At 45.8% G+C, this 21,812-nt stretch overlaps 1 protein-coding gene across 1 annotated transcript; it reads right to left on the bottom strand.

Moving 5' to 3' along the window:
- Nucleotides 1-19,805: 19,805 nt before the first annotated feature.
- Nucleotides 19,806-20,738, bottom strand: LOC146822277 (olfactory receptor 2D3-like). Its single transcript, XM_085609449.1, has one exon. The coding sequence runs from the start codon at nucleotides 20,736-20,738 to the stop codon at nucleotides 19,806-19,808; it is 933 nt and encodes a 310-aa protein (XP_085465575.1).
- Nucleotides 20,739-21,812: the final 1,074 nt, after the last annotated feature.

The following is a 21,812-nucleotide window of genomic DNA, read 5'->3' as shown; positions in this document are numbered from 1 at the left end:
GTGCGCGCACGGTGCGCTTCGCGCACCGTGCGCGCACAGTGAGCACGCGGTGCGCTTCGCGCACCGCGCGCCCACTTTACGCAGTTAGTGCCATGCACGCACGGTGGGCACACGGTGCGCTACGCGCACCGCGTGTCCACGTTACACTTGATGGGCCATGTACGCACGATGCGCTTTGCGCACCGTGCGCACATGGAGGACATATGATGTACTTCGTTTTGAAAGGTAATATTTTAATTTTTCGTATATTTTATAAGCCATGCACAAATGGTGCCCTTCGGGCACCATTTGCACACGGGGTGGAGAGAGTGTGGATAATTTTTTTTTTTTTTTTTTTTTTATATTTTAGTTTATATCTCTTGTGATAAGCCATGCACAATTGGTGGCCTTCGGGCACCAATTGCACACGGGGTGGAGAGAGTGTGGCTGATTTTTTTTTTTTAATAAATTTTTAGCGTACGCGGACGGTAAGCGTAATCGGCGAAATTACCGAAAAAATTAAAATTCAGTTTTTGGCCTTGGGGGATCTTTGGGGACTCCCTCACCATGCCTATGTGTGTGGGAGCTGTCGAAACAGCCCCTTTACATGTTTTTGGGCTTTAAATCACTCTCAGTGCAAGAGAGAAAATGGCGGCCGCCGCTTCCTGGTTTCGGCCGATTCGAATGTTTACTAAGATCTAAGAGCCAATCAGAATCGCGCTCGCGCACGCCACCGTACGCGTACGGTAAGCGTACCGTAAGCGCACCGTAAGCCTGCTCAGATATATATATTGATTTAAAGGCTATTTTCTCAGAATCTACTGAACAGATTTACACCAAACCTACAAAAGGCACTTCCTTGACCTGAGGACTACCTCTCTGCCAAATTTCTAGTAATTCTGTTCAGCCGTTCGGGCTGTAGCCCTGTCTAAAGGTCCTATGGAAAAATGCATGGGAAAAACGAGTTTTGGGACCCCCTTTTATCTCAGCCCCCGCTTGACGAATCCCCCCGAGACTTTCAGGGTAGGAGCGGAGCGTAGCGCCCCACCTATTTTGAAAAATTCGCGAGGATTCGTCGACCAGCGCAAAAGTTATTCAAAATAGAATGTTGCTGATTTCCTATGGAAACGTGGTCCTAACTATAACTACCTACTGGCGACCGCCAGTAGGTAATATATATATATATATATATATATATATTCCAATCGCAATTGCCCCGCAATTGAAGACACCCACACAACGCTCGATTTTTCCTTGGTTTATTCGGGAGACAGCAGCGGAGTCAGGGAGAATCCCACAGCATGGTAAAGCGCCTTCAGCCTACGCGTTTCGAGAGTTTTCCCTTCATCATGGCACGGCGTTTGGTGGGGAGAATGAAAGCAAGCATGAGTTTCACAGGTGATATAGTTTGTTCGGTCCCGCCTTAGTGGGCGTGTTCTTGCAAAGCACTCTGGTTCGTGTAGTCCAGGGCAGTTTCTCAGATCCAAAATTGGTGCTGTTTCCCATAGTCCCTCTGTAGTTTTCACCCAGTGGGTTGCTGGCGATCCCCTTCTGTTCCCGTTGCTTTAGTGATGCTCCTCGAACAGGCACGTTGTTCCGCATAAGGTGCCCCAGCCTGAGACACACGGACCTGCAAGAAGCAGTGGGGTTGTCTTCGTGACCCTGGCTGGCCACCACATATTCCAATCGCAATTGCCCCGCAATTGAAGACACCCACACAACGCTCGATTTTTCCTTGGTTTATTCGGGAGACAGCAGCGGAGTCAGGGAGAATCCCACAGCATGGTAAAGCGCCTTCAGCCTACGCGTTTCGAGAGTTTTCCCTTCATCATGGCACGGCGTTTGGTGGGGAGAATGAAAGCAAGCATGAGTTTCACAGGTGATATAGTTTGTTCGGTCCCGCCTTAGTGGGCGTGTTCTTGCAAAGCACTCTGGTTCGTGTAGTCCAGGGCAGTTTCTCAGATCCAAAATTGGTGCTGTTTCCCATAGTCCCTCTGTAGTTTTCACCCAGTGGGTTGCTGGCGATCCCCTTCTGTTCCCGTTGCTTTAGTGATGCTCCTCGAACAGGCACGTTGTTCCACATAAGGTGCCCCAGCCTGAGACACACGGACCTGCAAGAAGCAGTGGCGTTGTCTTCGTGACCCTGGCTGGCCACCACATATTCCAATCGCAATTGCCCCGCAATTGAAGACACCCACACAACGCTCGATTTTTCCTTGGTTTATTCGGGAGACAGCAGCGGAGTCAGGGAGAATCCCACAGCATGGTAAAGCGCCTTCAGCCTACGCGTTTCGAGAGTTTTCCCTTCATCATGGCACGGCGTTTGGTGGGGAGAATGAAAGCAAGCATGAGTTTCACAGGTGATATAGTTTGTTCGGTCCCGCCTTAGTGGGCGTGTTCTTGCAAAGCACTCTGGTTCGTGTAGTCCAGGGCAGTTTCTCAGATCCAAAATTGGTGCTGTTTCCCATAGTCCCTCTGTAGTTTTCACCCAGTGGGTTGCTGGCGATCCCCTTCTGTTCCCGTTGCTTTAGTGATGCTCCTCGAACAGGCACGTTGTTCCGCATAAGGTGCCCCAGCCTGAGACACACGGACCTGCAAGAAGCAGTGGGGTTGTCTTCGTGACCCTGGCTGGCCACCACATATTCCAATCGCAATTGCCCCGCAATTGAAGACACCCACACAACGCTCGATTTTTCCTTGGTTTATTCGGGAGACAGCAGCGGAGTCAGGGAGAATCCCACAGCATGGTAAAGCGCCTTCAGCCTACGCGTTTCGAGAGTTTTCCCTTCATCATGGCACGGCGTTTGGTGGGGAGAATGAAAGCAAGCATGAGTTTCACAGGTGATATAGTTTGTTCGGTCCCGCCTTAGTGGGCGTGTTCTTGCAAAGCACTCTGGTTCGTGTAGTCCAGGGCAGTTTCTCAGATCCAAAATTGGTGCTGTTTCCCATAGTCCCTCTGTAGTTTTCACCCAGTGGGTTGCTGGCGATCCCCTTCTGTTCCCGTTGCTTTAGTGATGCTCCTCGAACAGGCACGTTGTTCCGCATAAGGTGCCCCAGCCTGGGTCACGAAGACAACCCCACTGCTTCTTGCAGGTCCGTGTGTCTCAGGCTGGGGCACCTTATGCGGAACAACGTGCCTGTTCGAGGAGCATCACTAAAGCAACGGGAACAGAAGGGGATCGCCAGCAACCCACTGGGTGAAAACTACAGAGGGACTATGGGAAACAGCACCAATTTTGGATCTGAGAAACTGCCCTGGACTACACGAACCAGAGTGCTTTGCAAGAACACGCCCACTAAGGCGGGACCAAACAAACTATATCACCTGTGAAACTCATGCTTGCTTTCATTCTCCCCACCAAACGCCGTGCCATGATGAAGGGAAAACTCTCGAAACGCGTAGGCTGAAGGCGCTTTACCATGCTGTGGGATTCTCCCTGACTCCGCTGCTGTCTCCCGAATAAACCAAGGAAAAATCGAGCGTTGTGTGGGTGTCTTCAATTGCGGGGCAATTGCGATTGGAATATGTGGTGGCCAGCCAGGGTCACGAAGACAACCCCACTGCTTCTTGCAGGTCCGTGTGTCTCAGGCTGGGGCACCTTATGCGGAACAACGTGCCTGTTCGAGGAGCATCACTAAAGCAACGGGAACAGAAGGGGATCGCCAGCAACCCACTGGGTGAAAACTACAGAGGGACTATGGGAAACAGCACCAATTTTGGATCTGAGAAACTGCCCTGGACTACACGAACCAGAGTGCTTTGCAAGAACACGCCCACTAAGGCGGGACCAAACAAACTATATCACCTGTGAAACTCATGCTTGCTTTCATTCTCCCCACCAAACGCCGTGCCATGATGAAGGGAAAACTCTCGAAACGCGTAGGCTGAAGGCGCTTTACCATGCTGTGGGATTCTCCCTGACTCCGCTGCTGTCTCCCGAATAAACCAAGGAAAAATCGAGCGTTGTGTGGGTGTCTTCAATTGCGGGGCAATTGCGATTGGAATATGTGGTGGCCAGCCAGGGTCACGAAGACAACCCCACTGCTTCTTGCAGGTCCGTGTGTCTCAGGCTGGGGCACCTTATGCGGAACAACGTGCCTGTTCGAGGAGCATCACTAAAGCAACGGGAACAGAAGGGGATCGCCAGCAACCCACTGGGTGAAAACTACAGAGGGACTATGGGAAACAGCACCAATTTTGGATCTGAGAAACTGCCCTGGACTACACGAACCAGAGTGCTTTGCAAGAACACGCCCACTAAGGCGGGACCAAACAAACTATATCACCTGTGAAACTCATGCTTGCTTTCATTCTCCCCACCAAACGCCGTGCCATGATGAAGGGAAAACTCTCGAAACGCGTAGGCTGAAGGCGCTTTACCATGCTGTGGGATTCTCCCTGACTCCGCTGCTGTCTCCCGAATAAACCAAGGAAAAATCGAGCGTTGTGTGGGTGTCTTCAATTGCGGGGCAATTGCGATTGGAATATGTGGTGGCCAGCCAGGGTCACGAAGACAACCCCACTGCTTCTTGCAGGTCCGTGTGTCTCAGGCTGGGGCACCTTATGCGGAACAACGTGCCTGTTCGAGGAGCATCACTAAAGCAACGGGAACAGAAGGGGATCGCCAGCAACCCACTGGGTGAAAACTACAGAGGGACTATGGGAAACAGCACCAATTTTGGATCTGAGAAACTGCCCTGGACTACACGAACCAGAGTGCTTTGCAAGAACACGCCCACTAAGGCGGGACCAAACAAACTATATCACCTGTGAAACTCATGCTTGCTTTCATTCTCCCCACCAAACGCCGTGCCATGATGAAGGGAAAACTCTCGAAACGCGTAGGCTGAAGGCGCTTTACCATGCTGTGGGATTCTCCCTGACTCCGCTGCTGTCTCCCGAATAAACCAAGGAAAAATCGAGCGTTGTGTGGGTGTCTTCAATTGCGGGGCAATTGCGATTGGAATATGTGGTGGCCAGCCAGGGTCACGAAGACAACCCCACTGCTTCTTGCAGGTCCGTGTGTCTCAGGCTGGGGCACCTTATGCGGAACAACGTGCCTGTTCGAGGAGCATCACTAAAGCAACGGGAACAGAAGGGGATCGCCAGCAACCCACTGGGTGAAAACTACAGAGGGACTATGGGAAACAGCACCAATTTTGGATCTGAGAAACTGCCCTGGACTACACGAACCAGAGTGCTTTGCAAGAACACGCCCACTAAGGCGGGACCAAACAAACTATATCACCTGTGAAACTCATGCTTGCTTTCATTCTCCCCACCAAACGCCGTGCCATGATGAAGGGAAAACTCTCGAAACGCGTAGGCTGAAGGCGCTTTACCATGCTGTGGGATTCTCCCTGACTCCGCTGCTGTCTCCCGAATAAACCAAGGAAAAATCGAGCGTTGTGTGGGTGTCTTCAATTGCGGGGCAATTGCGATTGGAATATATATATATATATATATATATATATATATATATATATATATATATATATATATATTATCTACTGGCAGTCGCCAGTAGATAGTTATAGTTAGGACCGTGTTTCCATAGGAAATCCGCAACATTCTATTTGGAATAACTTTGGCGCCGGTTGACGAATCCTCGCAAAATTTTCTAAATAGGTGGGGCGCTCCGCTCCGCTCCTACCCTGAAAGTCTCGGGGGGATTCGTCAAGCGGGGGCTTAGAAAAGAGGGGGGTCCCAAAACGTGTTTTCTCCATGCAATTTTCCATAGGGACCTTTAGTCCAAGGTACAGCCCGAACGGCTGAACAGAATTACTTGAAATTTGGCAGAGAGGTAGTCCTCAGCTCAGGGATGTGCCTTTTGCATATATGGAGTCAATCTGTTCAGTAGTTCCTGAGAAAATCAAAAGTAAAATCATATATATATGTGGGCGGAGCCTAACCACACATCTCGTCCTGAGATCTGATTGGCTGTCAGCACTTCATCCGAAAAGTGTTGGCAGCCATCTTGGAACCAATATACATGATAGCACCTCATTAAAAAGCATTGCAGTTAATAGAAGGTGTTAAGACTTTAGTTACATTATAAATCATTTGTTGATGGTACCATACTCATTTTAGGAATTGTGGTGTGTTCTAAGGTGATTTCACCATGTGAAAAAGCCTTCTGCTGGGATATCACGATTGAGAGAAAATTATTTTCTCATGCTTTTCCCGCAGAGGTTTGGAAGGTGATCTATAAGCTAAACTGAGAGCTTATTTTCTGTAAATTCACATTATCTTTCTCAGTCATGTGAGAATGAAGTCTGACATTCTCAGTAAAACATGTACATCCAACAAGGGCAGAGACTGTCAGTTGATTCCTTTGTGTTCTACTGCAGCTTCCTAGAGTGTTCCAAAGAACAACTAGAGTGCTAACAGTCCTACTTATGATAAACGTATGGCACACCTGAAGCTATCTTGCTTGGATTAAAGTGGTAACTCTTAAAAGATTTAATTTAAAAAGGAACAAAATGAGGGGGTTCATTTTTCCATAAAAAGTATGATTAGTGCTGCAGAAAGAAAAATTAGGGCACATTTTGAGTGACTTCTCAAATCCTCTTCTATTTCATTAAAAAATTCTGACATGCAGACTGAAACATGCACTTTCAATACCAGCAGCAGTTTTCCCTGGTGAGCAGTAGCTTTACTACAGTGATCTAATGAGCGAAAAGAGTGCTAACATTCTGAATTTATGGCAAATGTGTGACACATCTGAATGCAAAAAAAATGAAAGTATTTCCTACTGAGGAGACTGCAGTAAATAAGGAAATTAGGAAACTTCATAACAAATAAGTCTCCCAAGATGGCCACCAGAGACAAAAGAGCCCAAATGTAGCCCAAATATTACCCAGATGTAGCCCAAGTATAGCCCAATGACAGAATGTCCCAGAGTGTTCTTAAAAACAACTGGAGTGCTTACTGTCTTCATTATGACCAAAGTATGGCACGCCTGAAGCCATCTTGATTGGAATAAACTGGAAACACTTAAAAATTTAATTTAAAAAGGAACACAATGAGGGGGTCGATTTTGCCATAGAAATTATGATTAATGCTGAAAAAAGAAAATGAGGGCACATTTTGAGTGACTTCTCAAATCCTCTTCTATTTCATTAAAAAATTCTGACATGCAGACTGAAACATGCACTTTTAATACCAGGAGCAGACTTCCATGGTGAACAGTAGTTTTATTACAGTGATCTAATGAGCAACTAGTGCTAACATTCAGAATTTATGGCAAATGTGTGACATATCTGAATACCTTCATGATGGAATCAAAGTAAAAAACTGAAAGCATTTCCTACTGAGGAGACTGCAGTACATGAGGAAATTAGGAAACTTCATAACAAATAAATCTCCCAAGATGGCCACCGGAGACAAAAGAGCACAAATGTTGCCCAAAATCACCCAGATGTAGCCCAAATATAGCCCAATGACAGAAGTGTGCAAAACACTTATTATTTTGTGTTTTTGCAGTTTTATATAGTGCAGACTTGTCAGGTATTGGAGTGCTATACATGAGCATTGGTTACATCACACAAGAACAAATTCATTTTGGTTGTAGACATGGGGAGACTAAGTGATTTGACCAGAATCACAGAATGTCGAGCTGAAGCAGAAACTCCAACCTGGTTCCCCAGTTGCAAAGTATGCAGTTCTGGAAGTAACACCACATCCTCTCCCCTAAGTGCAACATTTAATCAAGTGGTCAACTGGATAAAAAAACATAAAGATAAGAAATAATTTAAAAGTGATTTGTCGCTATTTGAAAACTCAGAAAATATGTCCTTATTTTAGTCTTTTAGAGCACTAACCATAATTTTGATGCCAATAAGACCCTCTCATATATGTAATTTCTAAAGGAAATGCTCTAGGTATTACAGTTTTGATTACATCAAGATGACGTCAGGCGTTCCACACTTTTGTAATAAATATAGAATGTTAGCAATCTAGTTGTTCATTAGGATACTGTTGAGAGGCAGAGGCCAGGGGCACGGACTCTGAAAATTGAAGGCAAGTAGGAGGGTGCAAAGGCAACAAGTTAACCACACTGAGCAGGCAGGAAGGGCCGTGGCAGCACAACAGACTATGGAGGGCAGTGGAAAGGGTGGCAGGGGCAACAAACCAACAATACAGGACTTGCAAGAGAGGCTGTGGCAATGTAATAGACCATTGTGGGCAGAAGGAAGAGGCAATGGTAGTACAACCACACATGCCCACAGACCCGATTCAGCCAGGAAACATCCAATGTTTTTAAGCTCAAATGGGCTTTATTTGATCTGTCTCCTGTCTACAATCTCCTCTTTTTCAATGTAACTCAAAGGGGAAAATCAATACCCCAGTTTTTTTTCAAAATATCCCTCTTACCAAGTTCAAAATGTTCGCAAGTATGGTACATTGGATCATGGAAGGAAATGGGGTAGGGACATGGACTTGGATAACAGAGGACAGGAGGGACATGGAGAGGTGCACCAAACTGACCCTGCAGGGCAGGCATCAGGGTTTGCAGCAGCACAATACACCACACAGGGCATGCGGGACGGGAGTGCAGCACAACAATCCATAGAAAGCAAGAGGGAGGGGACAGGACCATGCACATGGACAACAGAGAACAGAGGGGCAAGAGGCAATGGTAGCTAGCTGACCATAATGGACAGACAGGAGAGAAAGCTGCAGCATAAAAGACCATAAAGGGCAGGAGGGACGGATCAGGGGCATTACAATGGAACAGACAAGCCAGGAGGGAGGGAGTAGGGGTCTGCACATGTAAACAGAGGGCTGAGGGCAAGGAGGCAGGGCCGGAGCAGCAAGATAGCCATGGAGGTCAGGCAGGATGGGCACTAGAAGCAAGACACACCATGAAGAGCAACAGTGAGACTGTGATGGCATACACACAGACCATGGAGGGAAGGTGGGAGGGGGTCAGGGGCAGCTAACTGACCACACAGGGAAGGTGGGAGGGGCCATGGCAGCACAGAAGACCATGCATGGCAAGTGGGAGGGTTAGTGGCAGCACAATGGCTATGATGGGCAAGAAGGAGGGTGCAGGGGCATGCACAAAGGACGATGGAGGATAGAAGGGAGGGTCAGGACCTGTGCACAGACAAGAAAGTTCAGGGGAAGGGGCCTCACAACAGACCGCACAGGGCAGGCAGGAGGAGCAGTTGCAGCACAACAGACCAGGGAGGGCAGAAGGGTGTGGCAGTACAATGGACCATGTAGGACAGGAGGAAGAGGATAGGGGCATGGCATGTGGACAGGCAGGGTGGAGGTGGGAGGGACAGGTTACAGTCATCTGACAATGCTAGGCAGGTGGGAGGGGAGTGGCAGCTCAACAGAACACTCAGAGTAGATACGAGTGGCAGGTCCATGGAACATGGTGGGCAAAAAGGATGGAGCAGGGACATGCACAAAGACATCGGAGGGCAGGGGGAAGGAGAATAGGGGCAGTAAGCTAAGCACAGAGTTTAAGCAGGAGGTCAATGATGGGGCATAGAATTGGGCAATGGAGGGCAGGAGGAGTGGACTGGTACATCATACTAAATTGAGGGCAGTGGCAGCACATCAGACCATGCATGGCAGGAGGGAGGAGGCTAGTCCATGGATTCACACAATAGAGGATAGGGAGGAGGGGGATGGGGCAGCAAGCTAACTGTTCAGAGAAGGTGGGTATTAGGAACTTTATTGTTTTTAAAACTCACTTTTATTCAGGAAGAAGAGGACGTTTGTGACTGTGACTCCGGGCTCACTTGGCAGAAACACCCCCTGACCCTCCACCCCCTATCGCAAAATGTAATGCCCGTGAAAAGGGTAGGTGAACACAGTGTTATATAGAACATAGTCCTGAGAGCACGATTGAAAATGAAAACTAGATATAGTGTATGGTATAAACTATGCACCAAAAAGTGTGATATAAGATGAACCGGGCGTGAAATAAAATATGCAATACATTGTGCGCAATGACAGATTCATTGGAGAGCGCGAGATAGCACAGGCACTAGCGCGTGCTATGCGATATGCGCCTTGGGGTGTAATATGCACAGGGCAGTGTTGTGTAACCTAACTAGTCTCTAAAGTTGTAATATAAAATATGTGCTGGGGAGTGTAACGTTGCATATGCACTGTGACAAAGATATGGATCCCAGATTGTAATATGTATGGCATAGCACTGTGCGTTATAACATAGGCATCGAGGAAGGCACGTTAGATGGGGCAATATAACCCGTGTGAAGACAAGTGTGGCATGACATATTCACAGGGTGGTGTTACAGTGCACATGGGCTAGAGAGTGTCATAGCATATGCACTAGCTAGTGGAATACAACACAGAGGTGTGTGGCACTCAGCAGGCAATGGTGGGTGTAACACAGCATTGGGCTCTGCCAGGAGCGCGCTGTGACTCTCAAGTGATGTTCATCCCCTTTCCAGAGAGTAAAATAAAAAGTATTACACATCCGGCAGTGGATGTGTGTTTTATTAACCGTGAGGGGGGTTTCTTGCATAGTTTTGGTTGAATTTTTGTCGAATCCCCTTTGAATGGCTTGGTGTGCATGTGTATTAAATGTGCCCGTCAATAGCTACCCATGTTTGTATAAATAAAGGACAAGGGTGTCTACTGGGATTAGGCACGGTAGGGCATCAGACATGTCAGAGCTTCACTAGTGGTGTAAATACATTCCAAGTGGATTCATTGTATGCATAGTCGCCTTTTAATGAATATCACGCAAATCGTCATGGTGATAGGTACGTACGGTTTGTCCAGCATGTCCTAGGTGTGTCTATAAATATATATTTTTTAAAAATAATAAAAAACAGTGGCCGGCCCTGGGGATTGGGGTCAAAAAAATAAAATTAGGAGACAGGCCCTGGGGGATGGGGTCATCAGGGCCAATAAATTAGAATAAGAAGGGGAACCACACAGCCCCCCCTTCCTAAAAAATTAAAATAAATAAAAACCTGGCATCGCGCCGGAGGCCACGCCCCCTCCTTGCAGCACTCTGCAAACGCACCCCCTGACGAGTTGTACGTTGGGGAATTAATTCCTCTTCAATACTGAGGGTCCCTGAGGGCCAACTAGCCCAACAGGCATCTCCAGTATGCGCCAGGGAGCTGCGCTGCAGACAGATGTTCTGAGGCCAAGCCCCTTTTTACACCTCTCTGCAACGCAGCTCTGTGGCGCTTACTGGAGGTACCTAGTGGTCTAGTTTGACCCTAGGGACCCTTAGGATTCAAGGGGACTTAACCTCTCAACTTAGAACAGCCACAGGGCGCGTTTACACAGTGGTGAAGGGAGGGGACGGGGCCTGAGTTAACGTGTGCAAAAACGCCCTGTGGCCTGTTTTAAGAGGTAGTTTTAATCCCCCTGCCCTATTATATACTAGGGGCTTACAGAGGAGGTCATGCTAATCACAGGGGGACCCCAACGCATAATGTTCCCTAGTGTATGTAGGTGTTTTCACTGTATTCTATGTGTCTTTTAACATAGCACTGGCTCTAGGACTGGTTCGTCAGACTCAGTTACCACCAGTATCCCTCTGAAAAAGTTGAGGGTACAGGATGATTTTGCAACAAGGCTTCTTTCTGCTCTTCTGTTTGTTCTTTCTGCACGTTATCCTTCTTCCTGCACTTTTCTTCGTCTTTGAGGACTTCTGTTGCTTCTTTCTGCATTTCTCTTTTTTCTTTCTGTGCGTTTTTTCTTCTTTCTTCACATGTCCTATCTCTGTAGGCATAGTTAGAAATTAGCATTTAAAAAACCTTTGAAATTCACAGAAAAAACATAGGTTTCAGGCACGTTATAGTTAGGAATTAGCATTTAAAAAACCTCAGAAATTCACTGAAAAAACCATAGGTTTCAGGGGCGTTATAGTTAGCTGGACTTTTCACTCGTACAAAACCATTGAAATTTCCCCGTTATAGTTAGTTCAGCTAACTATAACTTGCGCGCCCGCAATGCACTGCTGATGACGTCACATATGACATCAATCATGACATAGTCAGTGACTACTCACTCTCTACTACTCGCTCTCTACTATTCTCTACTACTCACTCTCTACTATTCTACTACTCTATATTACTCTCTCTACTACTCACTGTCACCTACTCACTATCTACCACTCACTCTCTACTACTCTACTACTCTCTACTACTCTCTCTACTTCTCACTCTCTACTACTCTCTACTTCTCAACTTCAATACCAGCCGGGCAGCCGGGTGCTGGACCATCTGAAGCTTGTGCATGACTGATTTGTTAGTTCCTGCATAAAGACTGTTACATTAGTCCAGTCTAGAAGAACAGTTTGCCTGGCTGAGTAGGGGAGCAAGTCAAAGAATTTCTTTAGACTTTTTATGGAAACATTTGCCCGCAACTGCCAAGGATTGTTGTTTGAAGGATAGGGTGGTGTTATTCCTAGGTTTCTAGCTGCATTTATTGTATTAAGAGGGGGGTGGCGTTTTGTGGCCACCAAATTTTAGGCACAAAGGGGTTGTGTTTGCCAAATGGCAGGATCTCTGTTTTCTCCGAGTTACACTTTACATGGGCCTCCTTAGTTTCAAAACATTGCATTGATATATATATATATTTTTAATTTATTTTCACTTTACTTGGGTGTCAAGCAATTATTTTGTTGTTTTCGGCCATTGAAGCTCACTGGCACTGTTTGAAGATGTGCGAGAGCAGAGCTATTTTGTCCTTTCATGTTTTGTGCTGAGGTTCTGAGAGGTTACAGGACACCCTAAGGATGTTTGCTGATGCGGGAAGGTGCAAGTTCAACACTCATGTAAACTTCTGCAGCCTCTTTTAACTGGGGAGAGTCGAACGTGCACATCAGGCAACACACATATTTACCCAGTGCCAGATGAGCAGGCTGATAAACATGTGGGATCACTCCATCTAATGATACCCAAGTGAAGGGATCTCTGCATATCATCAGATTCAGGCACTACACATGTGGTAAGCCTGCCTCACAATCACACATGTCTTGTTGTGGGGAGTAGGTCGTCGGCGACCATTTCTCACATATACTAGTCACTGACACATAGGGTGCACTGCCAGGACCCTCTGGGATGGCACCAGTCATGCTTCTTGCTTTTGTCATACAGGAAGCACTATGTGGCTTTCCACCAAAGTAGCAGTGCTTGCTATTCTGATGACTACATCAGGGAGTTTGCTTTAGTGATGACTAGCTCCATGCTTGAACTGTTGAGGTTGCGAGTGATGGCTCACATGATCCAGTGATGACAATCGACAAAACGTCTCCATTGCTTGGGTTTTTGATCATACATGTTGTTTAATTTAAATAGATGCTTACAATTAGATGATAAACGAATCAGGCATTTCATTTAAATAACATGTTTTATGATACTATGTTCACATATAATTCTGTCTGGGATGAGGTAGAGGTTAGGTTGTGGTAGTGAAAGAGTTCTGAATTGTGATGTGGCTATTCTTGTGGTCACTCGTATGATTTCCTGTTGAGGCTGTGTTCCTGATGTGACTGTAATTTCAATGACTATGGTCAGGGTTATGGTCGGACATGTTCTGCTAAAAATTTGTATTCATTCATCTTTACTGTTGTCAGCAATTGTATTTTGTTGTAGAGGAAGAAGATTTGTTATATCTTATATCTGTTTGTATTCTATGTTCCAGTTCTACCTGAATGATGAAGGACTGTGGAATGTGTATGTGGGAGGCAATTGATCAATAAACACCAGGCTGTACTTCTGCTTTCCTATTTCTACCAGGTCCCTGGCCTGAGTAACTAAGTAGCATACATGAGCCACAGTAATCTGCTTCTTCCTTAAAACAGATTGTCTCACAAAGCAGATTTGTTTCTGTACAAAAAGTGACAACAGCTGCCCTTGAAGTTTTAAAATATTTTAGGCTCAAAAATGTAGCGCTTCACCAAAAAGCCTCTATCAACAAGGATCTCTATCAGTAGTGAAGGTCTAAAGTTTATCTGTCAGTGTGTAGTGAAGCCAGAGTGCCCTATTTGGGGTTAAAGGTGAAGTTGACAAGCAAGATGTAGCCTTGTTGCTAGTCTGAGGGCTGGGAGGAGTGATGGAGATGCGATTGGTACTGATGACTAATAAAAGAGGAAAACGCCTCTGAGGAGTGTTTTGTGCAGGAAGGCTCTTCCTGCACAAAACAATACTGCGAATAACGCAGGGACCCTTGCACAAGGGTACAAGGGTTCCTGCATTAGTGCCAGGTAGTAATGTATGTGCCATTGCTAGGAAATTATAGGGATGTACTTACTGTTAAGTACAGAGCATTCCTGCCCTCTACCTATGTAACGCTTTTCGCCCTAAGTGGGATGGGTATTCCCAGACGTGGGACCCGTGCTCACTACGCCACTGGAGTCAAGCTATCCTGGCTGATGACGGCTGATAGCCAGAAACCGGTCCTAGGATGCTTGATTCCGGTCCAGGGAAGACATGGCTTGGCAGTTCGGGCTGGACTGGTCCCATGAGGCACAGGGTCAACACTGATTTGCATATGGCCATGTCTAAACTGGGGTGGCGTAGTGGGCAAAAGAACGATGGATTGAACCCAGATCTTTTGACTGGGGGAGAATGTCTGCATTGTCAGCATTCCGTCCATCATTTGTTTGTTGTAACGCTTTTCGCCCTAAGTGGGATGGGTATTCCCAGACGTGGGACCCGTGCTCACTACGCCACTGGAGTCAAGCTATCCTGGCTGATGACGGCTGATAGCCAGAAACCGGTCCTAGGATGCTTGATTCCGGTCCAGGGAAGACATGGCTTGGCAGTTCGGGCTGGACTGTTCCCATGAGGCACAGGGCCAAGACTGATTTGCATATGGCCATGTCTAAACTGGGGTGGCGTAGTGGGCAAAAGAACGATGGATTTAACCCAGATCTTTTGACTGGGGGAGAATGTCTGCATTGGCAGCATTCCGTCCATCATTTGTTTGTTGTAACGCTTTTCGCCCTAAGTGGGATGGGTATTCCCAGACGTGGGACCCGTGCTCACTACGCCACTGGAGTCAAGCTATCCTGGCTGATGACGGCTGATAGCCAGAAACCGGTCCTAGGATGCTTGATTCCGGTCCAGGGAAGACATGGCTTGGCAGTTCGGGCTGGACTGTTCCCATGAGGCACAGGGCCAAGACTGATTTGCATATGGCCATGTCTAAACTGGGGTGGCGTAGTGGGCAAAAGAACGATGGATTTAACCCTGATCTTTTGACTGGGGGAGAATGTCTGCATTGTCAGCATTCCGTCCATCATTTGTTTGTTGTAACGCTTTTCGCCCTAAGTGGGATGGGTATTCCCAGACGTGGGACCCGTGCTCACTACGCCACTGGAGTCAAGCTATCCTGGCTGATGACGGCTGATAGCCAGAAACCGGTCCTAGGATGCTTGATTCCGGTCCAGGGAAGACATGGCTTGGTAGTTCGGGCTGGACTGTTCCCATGAGGCACAGGGCCAAGACTGATTTGCATATGGCCATGTCTAAACTGGGGTGGCGTAGTGGGCAAAAGAACGATGGATTTAACCCAGATCTTTTGACTGGGGGAGAATGTCTGCATTGTCAGCATTCCGTCCATCATTTGTTTGTTGTAACGCTTTTCGCCCTAAGTGGGATGGGTATTCCCAGACGTGGGACCCGTGCTCACTACGCCACTGGAGTCAAGCTATCCTGGCTGATGACGGCTGATAGCCAGAAACCGGTCCTAGGATGCTTGATTCCGGTCCAGGGAATACATGGCTTGGCAGTTCGGGCTGGACTGTTCCCATGAGGCACAGGGCCAAGACTGATTTGCATATGGCCATGTCTAAACTGGGGTGGCGTAGTGGGCAAAAGAACGATGGATTTAACCCAGAGCTTTTGACTGGGGGAGAATGTCTGCATTGTCAGCATTCCGTCCATCATTTGTTTGTTGTAACGCTTTTCGCCCTAAGTGGGATGGGTATTTCCAGACGTGGGACCCGTGCTCACTACGCCACTGGAGTCAAGCTATCCTGGCTGATGACGGCTGATAGCCAGAAACCGGTCCTAGGATGCTTGATTCCGGTCCAGGGAAGACATGGCTTGGCAGTTCGGGCTGGACTGTTCCCATGAGGCACAGGGCCAAGACTGATTTGCATATGGCCATGTCTAAACTGGGGTGGCGTAGTGGGCAAAAGAACGATGGATTTAACCCAGATCTTTTGACTGGGGGAGAATGTCTGCATTGTCAGCATTCCGTCCATCATTTGTTTGTTGTAACGCTTTTCGCCCTAAGTGGGATGGGTATTCCCAGACGTGGGACCCGTGCTCACTACGCCACTGGAGTCAAGCTATCCTGGCTGATGACGGCTGATAGCCAGAAACCGGTCCTAGGATGCTTGATTCCGGTCCAGGGAAGACATGGCTTGGCAGTTCGGGCTGGACTGTTCCCATGAGGCACAGGGCCAAGACTGATTTGCATATGGCCATGTCTAAACTGGGGTGGCGCAGTGGGCAAAAGAACGATGGATTTAACCCAGATCTTTTGACTGGGGGAGAATGTCTGCATTGTCAGCATTCCGTCCATCATTTGTTTGTTGTAACGCTTTTCGCCCTAAGTGGGATGGGTATTCCCAGATGTGGGACCCGTGCTCACTACGCCACTGGAGTCAAGCTATCCTGGCTGATGACGGCTGATAGCCAGAAACCGGTCCTAGGATGCTTGATTCCGGTCCAGGGAAGACATGGCTTGGCAGTTCGGGCTGGACTGTTCCCATGAGGCACAGGGCCAAGACTGATTTGCATATGGCCATGTCTAAACTGGGGTGGCGTAGTGGGCAAAAGAACGATGGATTTAACCCAGATCTTTTGACTGGGGGAGAATGTCTGCATTGTCAGCATTCCGTCCATCATTTGTTTGTTGTAACGCTCTACCTATGAGGCTGCTCAGCAAGGTGACTTGTTGCACTATGTTGCATGATTTGTAAACAAATATGCCCCTGAGTTTTGATATCTTTCTTGCAAGATTGTTTCACTGCATTTTATTCCATTAAAATCTATACGAAGACATTCAGAAATAGAATTACAATAAATGTGTACACTGTTGACATCTTGACATTTGTGTTTTTTTCCTAATGCTTTAATCCATCCTAGTGACTGACTTTTAACAATGTCTTTTAACAATGTCTCCAGTGTTGTACCAAGACTTGATCAATAACACCCTCTCTTCAAGTTGTAATGGTTTTATAAGCCCATGTTTTCCTGTATTGATGATGCCTAGATACTGATGGATAGCAACACAGAAGTCTTGCTCATCAGTAATTTGCAATTTACAAAATGTATACATGATTACGAAATAAAGAAAAAGCACTCAACATGCGACCGTGAGGTAATAAGCAATGAAAGGGTACATCCCATAATATGCTTAGTTGACACTAATGAGAGCTTCCACTGAAAACAAATGATCATGCTTCACAAGAGCTAACTATTCAACATGTTATGCACACTTGTCAAATGTGATTTTAAACGCTGGTCTTCATGTTATGTTATTTTCATTTATACAGCGCACAGCTACTCGGAAGTGTCCTGGCGCTATAGACCGCTGGGGAACCCGTCCTGGCTATCCCTGTGAGATGGTCCCTTTCTGGGTATCTCCAAGGTGAAACCAGGCATCCCCGGCGTCTGTGGGGGGCCGTTGTAGAGATGAGGCAAGCTTAATGCCCAGAGTTGCCGAGTGTGTGCCTGGTTAGAGTAGGTACCGAGGCGAGAATTATCGAGTCCGTTTTGACCCTGGTCCACAACCCTGCCGCCTCGGGAATTGAACCCTGGTCCCTGGCCGATTCTCTGCTTACGGATCTGCCACCTCTAACCAGTGAGCCACACCTCTCCATCTCTTGATCAGATCTACATCTACAAATGGTACTTCCATAAATAAGGAGATTATATGTTTAAGAAATGACCATGTTAGGTCCAGTTTAATGCCTGATTTGTGCTGTTTATCTTGAGTTACTTCTTAACTTTGGAAACAGCTTTCTCTTCAGAACATATTTTAGGTCATTATACTAAAGGCTTCACTTCCTAGGTATTCTACATAATTTAGGCGTAGCTTGTTCTTTTGTATTTGTATTCTGTAGGTGAGCTAGGTACCCTGTAAAGACAAACATGCAATGCATCACTAGACTTCTTACAGCTGGAGCGGTAATCACAGATTGAGACTGGTATATAGTAATGTACCAGATCAGCAGAATAGAAGAATTTTTGAGAGCTCCCAGGAGGCAAGGTAATTCTTCATGCGATGAATAATCAGGGAACACTGGTGCCATTGTTGGCTTGCTAGGGTGGGAAAGGCACACCATTCGTGAACTAGGAACCAGAGTTATCTGAGGGAGCAAGAGTGCAAGGAGTGCCTAGGGTCATATATGGTTGAATGTAACAACAATCGGCTCTGTAGGGAGTGTTGTATTTCTTCTGGTTATGTGACGTTAAAAAGCATGCCATTACCCCGGATGCTGTTGCAATGCCAAACTTTACACCGACTTGCTATTAGACGAGAGCTGGAAGTTGGAATAGATACATTTTCTATTTCAACTACAGTGTGTTCAACAGTAGGGAAGGTTTTGGTGGTAAATCCAACACCTTGTACCCACTGATACACACCTTTTTAGTTGCAACGGAATGAAGGTTAAATGCATGCATTGTAATGGTTGAGGTGTAGAGGCTGTTGGCTATTTCTTCTACATGAATTGTTTGAATGCCTCAAATCCTTAGGGATAGAAGGAAAAAATCATTATACCAGGCAATTACTAATTGTTACCTATGAGTAAGCCAAGACACTAACAAGGTATGGATTTAAGACACAGTATATTATTTTTCATATATGTTGAAATCTTACAGATAGTGACCTATCAAAGGCACATACAAGACTGCTGTCGAACATTTATATAAACCAATAAACCTAATATAAATGTGAAAAAACGGTGATACAAAAAGAATGAGGGACAATTACAAATGTTAACATACAATACATAAATTAATCAATATGGTGTCCAAAGGAAACATGTATATGTTGGAGCAGATGTCCTATTTTGCTTGGATATATAGTCTGCTCTATGTAGGTAAGGAACACCTCTTTTTGTCGTCGACGTTTCGACCAAGAGAAATTAAGTGTTGGTATAAAACATCAAATACTGGTCTTCTTCAGGACTTGGAGTTAAATAGAACAGCCTGTGGTGAGAGAGCCTCAAAAAGGAGGCATATTCTTCTGATATTCAAGATCTGGTTTCTAAGGTCATTGAATGGGGGATGGTCCGTATGTTTATTTCACAGAAATCAAGTGCCCCTTGTGATTATTCATCTGTGGTAAAAGGAGTCAATGATTGGACTCCTATGAGTATATGGCTGGCTTGCCGGTATCTCAGAGATCCGGAACATATTCTCGTAAGAGGAGACCATAGCGCATCTCTCCTCCTGGGGAAATGGATGTTCTATTTAACTGGTAAATAGTACCCTTCCAGATCAAAACCTATACTTAAGATCATGTTTGTATCTTTGCACTCTAATAAAAGGGTGTTTGCATCACCTGAAGGCACCCTAAAGAATGCCATTTCGTAGTGGGTATCCACTGATCCACTCTCTCCCTTTCCCATAACCCAGTGCTGCAACTTTGGTTGCGGTGCTTCTTTGCATAGAAACTTAGTAAATCTTCCCCCTAGTTTGCCTTCCTATCGACAATATTTGTTTTAAAAAAATGGGTCTCAGTAGCTCATGCCACAATTTCTTCAAATGACCACACAAATGTACCCCATAGTCATTTACTACTATGTCTTTTTCAGTGTGATACTTTAATGTACCTCAAGCATGACAGATACTCAATGACAAATGTGTCCCTGTACAACTTTTTTTAGAGCCATCTTCACATCCCTGTTTCTCAGGCTGTAAATCAAGGGGTTCAGCATTGGAGGGGTCACAGTGTAAAAGACAGAGATCATTTTATCCTCATTAGAAGAGTCCTTGGACACAGGTTTCATGTACATGAAGATGGCAGTTCCATAGAATATAGTAACGACAATGAGATGAGAAGCACAAGTGGAGAAGGCTTTTTGTCTGCCTGTAGAGGAGGGGATTCCCAGGATGGTGACAATAATGCGCACATAGGACAAGAGGGTGAAAAAGCTTGGAAGCAGCAGCGCAAAGATTCCAACAGAAAATATCACCATCTCAGTAGCAAATGTGTCAACACATGCCATCTTTATGAGAGTTGTTGCCTCACAAAAAAAATGGTTGATAACATAGGATCCACATAAAGGCAACTGGAGTGTAAAGATTGTGTCCAGGAGTGACATCACACTGCCACTTATCCAGCAGCAAGATGCCAAAGTAACACACACTGATGTGTTCATTATGACCGTATAACGCAAGGGAAATAGGATGGCTACATATCGATCATATGCCATGACTGCAAGGAGCACACATTCAGTACAGCCCAGTAGCAGATAAGTGTACATCTGAGTTGCACAACTAGTAAAGCTGATAGTCCTGTTGGTAAGGAGTTGGACCAACATGTTAGGAACAGTCACTGATGAGTAGCAGATATCCAAGAAGGAGAGGTTTATCAAAAAGAAGTACATCGGAGTGTGAAGTCGTGCATCACATACACAAGCTGTAACTAAGATAATATTTCCAGCTGCAGTCACCAGGTACATCACTAAGAAAAACACAAAGAGTGCAATCTTCACATCAGGGTCCTCAGATAGGCCCAGCAGCAAGAACTCTGTAAGCGAGCTTCCATTTGTCTTCGTCATTGAATTCAATGTCAGCTTTTCTCTTATCTGTAGGAATAATAAAATAAATCCATGGTAAGTATATTGTGTTTATAGGTGGTGTGGGACCTGAAAACGTTCTTTACATAAGACCTATGTCAAATGGAAAAGTCATCCCTGTCTTAAAGGCTGAATTCAACAAATGTCAAGTCCTGACTAACATGTTATAATTACACAAACTGATTACCACACAGGCAAATTAGATTTTATTCTTTAGCATGCAATTACCTATCCTATTTTCTTTTACATTTTTCTTTCATCCTTCATAGTCAGTTGTTGTTCCAGAGCATATTAGATGTCAACATAGGGTTTGAACTGAAACTGTGTTTTTTCTTTGGGCTGTACCTTTTAGAAGCAGGTATGTCAGGAGCCTATGGTACAGTGCATTACATATTGTGCGACATGAGGATTTTGTGATGATGCACCGCTCCCATTCTATACTTGCCAACTGAATTTCTGCACTGATTTCTAGGTGTAAATATATTGATAGCATCCTCGCTTCTCTTTAATACTTTCCTAGGATCGGTCATACTACACCCTGCCAGGTCCTTTAGCCATACCTGTTCGAATTGCACAGGCATCTACATGGCCACTGAGCCATTGAGAACTGAATGTTAAACATTCATCTGAATAGTTCAACCTACAAAAAATATATTCTCCTGTTGAAATTGAGAGGATCCCCTACATATGATAACCTTGCCCAACGAAGTTGGTGTGCCTCCAATCACATCAGATGAAATAATTCACTTTGGAATTTAAATTGCTCTTATTGTTCTGTGTTTACATGAAGCAAGTACAGATATACGAGTAGTGCCTTATTAACCATGCAAACCCTACAAAGCATTGTCTAACATCCAGGATTTCCAAATAAATACCATCTCCCAGGTTCTGTCACATCTGGCTATGGAAATACTCTTCACTTGGTAGCAGGTCTCTAGCTAGATCTAAGATTAGTGAGAATACAGAATGTAGCAGCCAGCCAATCACTGCTCCACTATATGCACAGCTGCTTTACTTTTGTATTTTATGTGCTTATGGCTATTTAGTTCACCTTCA

This window comes from Triturus cristatus, chromosome 6 (assembly GCF_964204655.1).
Source record: "Triturus cristatus chromosome 6, aTriCri1.1, whole genome shotgun sequence".
Classification (NCBI taxonomy): domain Eukaryota; kingdom Metazoa; phylum Chordata; class Amphibia; order Caudata; family Salamandridae; genus Triturus; species Triturus cristatus.
Note: the sequence above shows the minus strand (reverse complement) of the source record. Positions and strands in the feature narration are given on the sequence as shown.